The 11,072-nt window shown below is 35.1% G+C and overlaps 1 protein-coding gene across 2 annotated transcripts; it reads left to right on the top strand.

The window, feature by feature from the left end:
- Positions 1 to 187: 187 nt before the first annotated feature.
- LOC108278652 (macrophage mannose receptor 1) lies at positions 188 to 8,996 on the top strand. 2 transcript variants are annotated; one of them, XM_017492109.3, is made up of 13 exons: positions 188 to 235; positions 361 to 417; positions 2,281 to 2,670; positions 2,803 to 3,204; positions 3,374 to 3,748; positions 3,966 to 4,337; positions 4,926 to 5,315; positions 5,460 to 5,876; positions 6,620 to 6,991; positions 7,146 to 7,523; positions 7,726 to 7,737; positions 8,019 to 8,101; positions 8,315 to 8,996. In XM_017492109.3, the coding sequence occupies exons 1-13, from the start codon at positions 229 to 231 to the stop codon at positions 8,393 to 8,395; spliced, it is 3,336 nt and encodes a 1,111-aa protein (XP_017347598.1). In that variant the 5' UTR covers positions 188 to 228; the 3' UTR covers positions 8,396 to 8,996. The 2 variants fall into 2 exon arrangements, with proteins under 2 accessions (XP_017347598.1, XP_053544002.1); XM_053688027.1 differs by lacking the exons at positions 3,374 to 3,748; positions 3,966 to 4,337; positions 4,926 to 5,315; positions 5,460 to 5,876.
- The last annotated feature ends 2,076 nt before the right edge of the window (positions 8,997 to 11,072 follow it).

Raw genomic sequence — 11,072 nt, forward strand, 5'->3', positions numbered from 1 at the left:
TCAGATACAGTATACTATTATATGTCAGATAGTTTCAACCTTAATTTGGCTTGAAGGGTTTAAAGTTAATTGACACCTTCATTTTGATGTTCAGTAACCAGTCTTACTGCATTTTTCTAAAGCCCTTCCCACATGCTGTCAATACCAGTGCTCAGAATTCTTATTTAATCTAGCTGGAACAAAAAGAATTGGCAGAAACCTACGAACAGGAGACGAGAGCAAAGATCCATGAGGTAGTATTAGAATAAAGACTTACATTACTGTTCAATCACCAGAATGAATGATTTTAGCAATCTGGCTGTAAAGACTCAGTTTCATAATTCATGTAATGCATGATTTCCTTGTACGTTTCTATTAGTCATACTTTCTTTTCTAATATTGTTCCAGGAGCCATGCTTCAACTGTTGCTACTCTTTGGTAAGTTGGATTAAAGTTATTTTATATAATATAACATTATATATATATATATATATATATATATATATATATATATATATATATATATATATAAAAATATTCTATGCTTATATACGAAGACTGTCTTTAATTTAAGATTATATATTTTCTATATTAAGACTCTGAATCAGATCAATTGAATTTAATAATAATAATTATTGTAATTCTAATAATAATAATCATCATCACCATCCTCACAATCATAATCATAATAATAATTTAAGAGATAAACTTTACTACCTGGTGCTGAATTGTAAAAAGGACTTTATAGCCTTCATTGAAAAGAAAAAGAAAAAAAACTTGCAAGCTGATTTACTAGCAAGGTATCTGGAATATAATGCCAAATATATTAATTTTGAATTAATTATTTTTAATGATTGTCTAATTCTCCCCATGCCAAATGTGATATTTTTACATATAGAGTGTACTCAGAAAATCCAAAAACTCCACATTCTGTTTGGATATCAATATTACGCTCAAATATAGTATTGTTACTTTGTGTTGCCTGTGCATAGTCTGTGTCCTTGCAATTCCTGTTGTTTATTGTACTTCTGCACCACACGAATTTCATTCACGGATAAGGAAAGCTCTCTCTCTCTCTCTCTCTCTCTCTCTCTCTCTCTCTCTCTCTCTCTCTCTCTCTCTCTCTTATTGGTATGGATGTATATATTGCCAAAGCATCAATATAAATAAGACAGGAGAATTTTTAAAAAAAACCACACAATCATAATAATAGAATGAAATGAAATAAAAATTATAATAGGAATAATAATAAAAATAGAATAAAAAATAGAAATAATTACAAAAATAAGTAAAGAAAAAAATAAAAATGAAAAATAAAGTTAGAAAATGTAAGGTAGCAGTGTAGGACAAAAAGTTACAATAATTATGTACATTAATGCTATAAAATTAAATAAACACAATAAGGTAAATTAGAAATAAGTAAATAAGCAGTATGTTGAGTGTGTATGATTGTCCAGTGAAATGTGATCAGAGTAGTAGTTGGTTCTGAGGATGTGCAGCTCAGAGATGAATTTTGCTGCAGCAGGTGTGTAACTCCGCCCCCAGAAGCACCTGCATTTGGTTTGTTTCTGATAGGTTGGAAAACTGTGGTAAGAGCTTAGAGAATTTTTCAAAGTATTTTTCTCTTGTGTTAGGAACGGTATTACAGTGAAAGAGAAAGTGTGCCTCTGTCTCAACCTCACCAGTCTTACAGTGACAGACTCTTTCTTCCTTTGGAAGCCATGTTTGCTTGTGTCTGCTTTTCTCTATGGCTAGGCCGTGATCATTGAGTCCGTATTTTGTAAGGATCTGTCTCTGTTTTGTATCTCTGATGCTGACGAGATATTCTGCCAGCTCATACTTTCAGTTTAGGGCCCGATAACATTCCAGTTTTCTTCTCTCTCTCTCTCTCTCTCTCTCTCTCTCTCTCTCTCTCTCTCTCTCAAACGATCTATCTCTCTGCCTATATGCCAGGAATATGTAATATAACAGGTTTGCAACAGGTTTTAGTTCACAATGGCTTTGTTTTCATTACACAGTCTGCATTCATTTCTATGTTGAAGTGTGGGAAACGTTTACGCTGTTGGATGAGAAAATAATCTCTGAAATTCTCGCAGATGCTGCTAACAGTTTGTACAGCATTTCTTTGCCTGAGCTACACAGACTGTTGCAACAGCAGTCTGTCCCTGCTGACAGCTTCCATTCAAACTACCATATGAGCATGGTGCTCAATCAGTGTTAAACAAATGTCAACTTTATTATCAGTGGTAATATATTTCAAGTTACATTCAACATGCAGTAATGTTATTGTGTTTTTAATAGGGTTTTTCAGCCTCGGTGTCTGTCTCCCTCGTCAGTATCACTTCATTAATGAGAATAAGACCTGGGCTGAAGCACAGAGATACTGCAGAGAGAATTATGATGATTTAGCCAGTATTAATAACACTGAAGAGGAACTGGCCCTTACTAACATAATAGACATCTGGAACAACAACCGAACCTGGATTGGACTGTATGATGATCTGAAAAGCTGGAAATGGTCTCTGGATGATGATTCGTTCTTCCAGGAAGGAGAAAGAAGCTTTAGAAACTGGTACATACAGAAACCAAGGAACTCGAATGGAAACAGTTTGTGTGTATATTTATCGGGTTATTCTGGAGTATGGTATGAGGCCTCTTGTTCTTTGAGACTTCCATTCATTTGCTTTGATGGTGAGCACAGCACTTATGTGTAGTTTAAAGGGAAAATGCTTCAAAAATATCTTTAGAAACATCTTTACTCTTTTTAAAAAATAGTTTTTTTAAACAGTTTTTAAAGTTGTACATATTGAAACTGTGTTTTAGGTAGTGTGAATGCCAGTGAAAGATATGTCCTGGTTAATCAGAACCTGAACTGGACTGAAGCTCAGAGATACTGCAGAAAGAATTACGCAGACCTGACCAGTGTGAGGAACGAGACGGAGAACCAGATGATAAGATCATTATTACCTAATATTTATTATTACTATTATGGTTTGTGGATTGGTCTGTACAGAACCAGGTCTTGGTCAGATAAAAGCAACTCTTCATTCACCAACTGGAAACCTGGACAACCAGATAATTATGCACAGAATGAATCCTGTACTGCCGTCTCATTTAATAGTGATAATTATTATTACTATTATAATTATAATAACACTTACCTGTATTATGGGAAATGGACAGATGAAAACTGCGGTCAAGCTTTTCCGTTCCTCTGTTACAGCAGTGAGTAGATTTCTGTTTTGTGATTTTAAAAACCCCGTTAAATTATATTTAATTATGACCTGCACACTGTCAGTCTATAGTACCAATAAACTTTTATTAATATTGTTTACACTTATTCAATACAAACCACATTTTGAGCATTATAACTAACATTGTTAATCTTCTTTAGCAACATTATCATCATCCTCTCATCAGTATCACTTTATTAATGAGAATATGACCTGGACTGAAGCACAGAGATACTGCCGAGAGAATTACACTGACCTGGCTACCGTTGATAACATGGAGGAAATGAACACGCTCCTTAACACAGTAAATGGCAGCTACTCAGGTTTAGCCTGGATTGGACTGTATGATGATCTAGACAGCTGGAGATGGTCTCTGGATGATGATGCTTTCTACCAGGAGGGAGAGAAAGACTTCAGAGGGTGGAACCAGCAACCTGATAACTACAATGGACAAGAACTGTGTGTTTATATTAGATCTGATGGAACATGGTTTGATGGAAACTGTGACAGATCTTTACCTTTTGTTTGCTATGATGGTGAGAACATACGATGAGCATATGAGAATAAAGAGTATGAGTTTCCTCTTAGGTTTTATTGATCAAATGTATCTTTTCAATATTATTATTATTATTATTATTATTATTATTATTATTATTATTATTATTATTAATAATAATAATATTATTATTATTATTATCATCATCATAAACTTTGATACTGTGTATGTGTTATGGGACACATTAATCTTTTCAGGAAAAAATGGAACAGACGATTATAGGTGGATTTTTTCTTACATGCCCTGGAGACGAGCTCAGGATTACTGCAGAGAGCATTACACAGACCTGGCCAGTGTGAGAAACCAAACAGATAATCAAAGAATCCTCAACCTCACCGGTGGCAATGATGCTTGGATTGGTCTTTACAGAACCAGACTCTGGTCAGATAAACAGGAATCCACATATGAAAACTGGAGAAGAGACACTTATATACCTGCACAGCCAGACAATGGTGTATATATTCCATGGGAACACGGCAATCAACACTGCACTGCTGTATTATTCAGTGACTCAGGGTACTGGACAGATGAGAACTGCTTCGCCACATTCCCTTTCATCTGCTATAACAGTGAGTTCATCTAATTGTCCTTTACTCATTGATTATTGCAAAACATGAAGAGATTTATCCAGTCTACCCAATTAAATGTCATATAAACAAGTATTTATCAGTTTTTGTATTTTTATTTATTTATTTATATTTTACATTTTCTTTAATGGTAAAAAGGATCAAACAACTGAGGATTTCATTTCGTATGAATAAACCTGTAAGAAACTTAGTGACAGCTTATTTCCACACCTGGGCTCAATTTGAATTAATCCATACCTTTCCACAGGAATGTTCAAATTGATTTAAATTCATAAGAATTCACAATTGACAATAAAACTGCATGAATTTACTTTGTATATCTTAAAGATTACAAGAATGAAAACAGAAAGAAATTAATTTTGTAATTACTTAGACACTTCCTAAACTTGCACAGAATTGCTCAAACTTGGATGCTTGGTCTTAAAAGCATATCCAGAATAATGAATCATTACGGCTACTTACATTACAGTTTATTCACATATTTGATTCATACATCCTACATCATATAGTTCATTCATACATCCTTATTCATCTACAAAAAAATTAATTATGGTATTCTGTCCTTCAAAGAATTCTGTACAGGATCCTCATGTTCCCTCCATCAGTATCACTTTGTTAACGAGAATAAAACCTGGACTGAAGCACAGAGATACTGCCGAGAGAATTACACTGACCTGGCCACCATTAATAACATGGAGGAAATGAACACACTCCTTAACACAGTAAATGGCAGCTACTCAGGTTTAGTCTGGATTGGACTCTATGATGATCTGAACAGCTGGAAATGGTCTCTGGATGAAAATTCTTTCTACATGGACGGAGAGAGAAGCTTTAGAAACTGGTATATATACAAACCAAGGAACTGGGGTGGAAACAGCATGTGTGCATACATGTCAAATTATAATGGGGTATGGTGGGAGGCCCCTTGTTCTTCGACATATCCATTCATTTGCTTTGATGGTGAGTAAAGCATTTATGGATATGATTTTTTTTTTTTAAAGTCCAAAGAAAATAAAATTAGAACCAAATAAATATAGTACACAATTTCTCTAAAAGTACAGTTTTCACAATAAAATGTTAAATATTTAAAACTGTCTGTTTTAGGTAGGGTAAATGCCAGTGAAAGTTATGTCCTGGTTACTCAGTCCATGAACTGGACTGAGGCTCAGAGCTACTGCAGAGAGCATCACACAGACCTGCTCAGTGTGAGGAACGAGACTGAGAACCAGAGGATCAGATCAATATTATCAAAAATGTTTAATTCATATTATTATTATTATTATTATTATTATTATTATTATTATTATTATGATTACTACTACTACTACGCTCCTCTATGGATTGGCCTGTACAGAACCAGGTCTTGGTCAGATCAAAGCAACTCTTCATTCAGCAACTGGAAACCTGGACAACCAGATAATTATGCACAGAATGAATCCTGTACTGCCGTGTCATTTAATGATTCTGGGAAATGGACAGATGAAAACTGCAGTCGAGCTTTTCCATTCCTCTGTTACAGCAGTGAGTAGATTTCTGTTTTGTCATAAATAAAACTGAAACAATATGTTTAAATATGAACTTTACAGTGTCTGTTGATGGTAGCAATAGTGCTATTTTCTGATTTTTTAAAAAACTGACAGCACATTTCTACATCAATACAGTGTCTATGCAGAACACTAATATACACTACGTTCCTTAATATCACTTATTGTCCCCTCCGAAAGTATTGAAATGGCAAGGCTAATTCTTTTGTTTTTGCTTTACACTGAATACATTTGGATTTGGTTAAACAACTAGGCACCTTTTGTTTGAACCCACCCATTTTTCAAGTGATCAAAAACACAGGAACATGTGACTGACAGGTACTACGTGCTGCCCAGGTGTGCCCTGTTAAGAGTGATTGTTTAAACAATTAATAGCTCTGAATGTTTACACTTGATTCGAGCCCTGGATTTTGTTTGTGAAGAGTGCATATGTTGCTAAAAATGATAAATCACTATGAAGACCAGAGTGATGTACATGGGAGAAATGCAAGCCATTTTGAAGCAGAGAAGAGAGAGAAATCAATCAATTAATCTCAATCCCAAAAGTCTTCAGTGAACTGTAAAAAAAAAAAAAGACTTGGCCTTGCTGTTGCAATACTTTTGGAGGGGACTGTATACCTAATGAATTCACTAATGATATATGAATATCAATATAATGAATATAGTTATAATTTAATATTAAAATTAAAATATAATGAATATTTTCTGACCCTTCTCTAGTAATGACATCAACTTCTCGTCAGTATCACTTTATTAGTGAGAATAAGACCTGGACTGAAGCACAGAGATACTGCCGAGAGAATTACACTGACCTGGCCACCACTGATAACATGGAGGAAATGAACACACTCCTTAACACAGTAAATGGCAGCTACTCAGGTTTAGCCTGGATTGGACTGTATGATGATCTGGACAGCTGGAGATGGTCTCTGGATGATGATGCTTTCTACCAGGAGGGAGAGAAAGACTTCAGAGGGTGGTACCATCAACCTGATAACTACTATGGACAAGAGCTGTGTGTTTCCATGATATCAACCGGGGAATGGTTTGACAGCCCTTGTACTGACAGAAAGTCATTTGTTTGCTATAACGGTAAGACTGATACACTAAGTCAGTAAGTGGTAACTTTCATTATTCATGCAGTGATTCTAATATGCTACTATAGCTGAAAATTACTCATATATTTAACCATGATACAGCTATTGTCTTTAGGAAATTATTACTTTTGCAATCCTCTCAACCTTAGACACAACCAACACATATGTGTGGATTTATAACGCAACGACTTGGGAAGAAGCTCAAAGTTTCTGTAGAGCAAATCACACAGACCTGGCCAGTGTGAGGAATGAGACTGAACTTCAGCAAATACTGAACATCATGAACAGCTATGGATATAGTGAGGCATGGATTGGTCTGTATAGGAACCGATTATGGTCAGATCAGAGCAACTCGACTTTTACATTTTGGAGCCCAGAGATTCCAGCACCTCCACCAGAGCCTGATAACGGTGTGTATTCATATTCACCTGGACAATATAGAAATCAACACTGCACAGCTGTGGATCATTCCGGCCGATGGACAGATGAAAACTGTTTCACCAGTTTCCCTTTCATCTGCTACACTGGTGAGTTTATCTCCTTTCTGAGTAAAACGAAGAATAATCAGCTGTAATCCACAGTATAGTATTAATACAATATAAAACAAGTACAAGAATTCAACCTAGTGGCAGCTAAAAGAAACATGCTAATGAAAGTTAAGAGTACCTATGATTCCAGATGTTCCAGGTGTTTTCTAATCTTACCTCTGTTTCCCTTTTGCTCTGACAGCATTCACTCCAGGTGAGGAAAACATAATATATGTGACTATTCTTAAACTTTGGTGTAGAGATGTGCAATCTCTTTAAATCTCTCTTTATAGTTAACTACAAAGTTAATCTATTTAAAATCTATTTAAACTGATACTTCAATAATCCAAATGTAAGTACTTTCAAAAGTGTTCATTTAATTTGTTTTTAATATTGGAGGTTCACTGTATATATTAGTCTGTATAAAGTTGTGTATGTATAGCGTACATGTGATTGTATTTTCTTTATTGATTGTAATGCAAAGCTTTTTTTCAGGTGTTGTGACAGGATTGCAGATGAAAGTCAAAGCTGAGGAAAGTCTGTTATACTCTGAGATTGAAAGAATTGTGTTGATGGAAGTGAGTAACTGTTTTTTATATAAACGTTATCTGAAACAGACAGATGCACATTCAATATGACTCAACAATAAATGCTATTATTAACATTGTTTAAGACGTTATATTATCTTTCTTTTGTAGATAATGTGTAGTAATGTCCATAGAAATGTCTTAGGATTAATCATTAGTTGTGTAGTACTTGCAGGATTTCTTACATTTCACACTTTTTTTCAGCTTCAACAAGAATCTGTCAGACTGGGACTTTCAAGCAACTTCTCTGTGAATGCGATAAAAATCCGTAAGATCAGTCCATGAAGGAGAAAGACCACATTCATGTCCAGAATATAACTCGTTTCGGGATGGTTTATCTTTAATGTATTCATTCATTCAACAATCATTCATTCTGTTAATGCTGTAGAGACACTCCAACTCTTACATTACTCCATATATACAGCCATTTAAAATGCAAATAAACATCTAAATAACAAACAAGAAAATTTAATTAAAGATTCAGTAAAAGATTCTTACCGACTCAAAAAGACTTCAAAAGCCTTGAGATATCCTCGCTCTGACCATAACAGTAATAATGACTGTAATTATGCTGAATTATGAATGAACATGATTTTCTTAGGTGTAATATTTTATTGGTGTATTGGGAATTTCTAAGTAACTTATAAGTAATATTTTTAAAATGAATTTCAACAAATAAAACTCTGTACTTCTTTGTGTGTGGTGGGATTCATAGAAAAGTTTGATATGTTATATTTTCTGCAATAATCGTATCAGCAGTTGGTTGTGTGTGTTAAGGGATACTATCTTTCTTTTTAATTGTTTTCAGTACTGGGATTCATGTAGTTTTGGTTGTGTTGATTAAATGTTGATTAAAGACCATATCAATAAACAAGCACTGAATGAAGGGACGTGTGAAATGTGTTTGATTGATCTTATGTGTTAAGTTAAGTAATGCTGTTCAAAGGCGTAAATTAGGGATTTAAGTTGTTGAATGTTTTTTTTTTTTCTTTTAAATTAAGAATTTAGATGCAGCACTGTGATGCAGGGGTACCATTGCAGTTTGAGACTGACCTCAGGGTATCAGTGATGTTAAAGTGTCATCTAAACTGCTGACCCATATAACAGTGTAGTCCAGTTAAGGGTGAATATTTTTTTTTTTTTTAAACTTTATAATAAAACTTTTTTCTTTCATTTGTAATGGTTAATGGCTGCTACCTTAGGACCTTGTAGCTGTATGAAACTTTTATTCATAATGTTTAACAGTCCTGGCCCATCTTGAAGCAAGTTGCTGCAAGTTCAAGTTGTGTTTTTATATTCTAGAAAAAATATACATGGTGCATTATGGTGCATTTCTGCTTCATCAAGAATGTTTTGTAGCATGTCTTTTCTCTCAAGGCAGACCAGATGCCTTCTCAGTAAGTTTAAGCTCGCACCTTTATGTCATGAAGCACCAGTGGGCTCAGCTTTTAATTGTATATGACAGTAAGGATGTGATTGTATACAGTGATTAGGTTTACATTATGTGGAGAGTCCACCATACAAGTCTCTGTGAATGTTTCATTGTTATTCATAATGAAATAAGGCTGAAGTGCAGCAGTACAAACTGAAAATGAAAATAACAAATTAGACCATAACTACTGAAGACTTCTAAAATCAACCCCTGAACCTAACCGCTATATTTCATACTTTAGTCCCCATACCACACAATAAATTACAAAGACATGTCATTAAACCAAATTGTCATTAGATTTATATTAAATTGTGTCTGTAACAAAGAACGTTCAAGCGATAAAGATAAAACTGATGAGAACATACTCTTTTTATAAGTGAATCCCAACTTCCCAAGCACGAAACACATCATAATGTACTGTGGGAACAAGAGGCATGGAATAAAGGAATCTAGAATGTATTCAAAAAAGAAAAAAAAATGCCAGTAATATATTTGATGTACACACTTTACCAGCAGTGTTTGATTGGACTGAACAATGTTACACTGAGGTCAAAGATTAAATAAAGCAATGCAAGGGTCAGTGTTTTGCATAAAACAGCATATTAGTGATCCAACCTGGAGATAAATTCCTACATGCTAACGTATATAATGACAGACTCTAATTCTAATAAAGCAGAAAAAAGCTCACTGTCCATGTGACAAAAAAATACACAAGGTCCCAGTTCTATTCATGCTATATGGCAGATGGAAATCTGGCTGGCTTCAACAGTCTGTGCCATGACATGAAAAGTATTTAAGGAGCTGGCAGGATCTCCTAGACAGTACACACTGTCCCTGGCTGTAATATTTGCTGTTTGGTACAGCTCAGTTGTCCCGAACCCAATCACTCCAAGCTATTTCATGTAATGAATTAAGAGAAGCATAGAAAATTAGTAACTGTGAGTAAAATGTAAGTTTAGTTAATAAATAATGTCATAGCTATTACATATAACCTTTACACATCATAAGGCTAACCAGTCCTACCACATTTAGAGGAAAGTACTGGAAGTGTCACGAGTTCCCCTCGTGGCACACTGTTTGGCACAAAGTATTGAGTGTTATCACCGTGCAATCACCGTGTTATCAAGTTCTTGTAACTTGTTCCTTGTTCCTTGTTCGACCTATTGCTTGTTTTTGGCCATGCTATTGTCTTACGTTTGGATTTGTCTGCCTGTCTCTACGATATAAAAGTCCGTATCTGCATTTGCATCCGTCTCAACCACCATTACGTGACAGAATACTTTGCCGTAACATGGATGCAGCAGAATTTTTCGGAGGTCAAGAAGTCCTTTATAAAAAGGGAAAAGCCGAGGTTGGAGAAGGAGGGGAAATTCTCACTAATTGAAGCCAACCAGGAGTGGCTAGACATGATGTACTCCATCACAGGGTATGTCAAGGAGGAGCCTTCCAACCAGGCTGGAACCATCTCCCACCCTCCCTCTCTTCTCCACAGCCTGCCGAGTCGACGGAGAACATCGATCAACCTCCCTG

Source organism: Ictalurus punctatus, chromosome 18 (assembly GCF_001660625.3).
Source record: "Ictalurus punctatus breed USDA103 chromosome 18, Coco_2.0, whole genome shotgun sequence".
Classification (NCBI taxonomy): domain Eukaryota; kingdom Metazoa; phylum Chordata; class Actinopteri; order Siluriformes; family Ictaluridae; genus Ictalurus; species Ictalurus punctatus.

Coding starts and splice junctions, on each gene's coding strand:
- LOC108278652 (XM_017492109.3), top strand. Junction 2,671..2,802: donor TCCATTCATTTGCTTTGATG/GTGAGCACAGCA, acceptor ACTGTGTTTTAG/GTAGTGTGAATGCCAGTGAA. Junction 8,102..8,314: donor AAAGAATTGTGTTGATGGAA/GTGAGTAACTGT, acceptor ACTTTTTTTCAG/CTTCAACAAGAATCTGTCAG.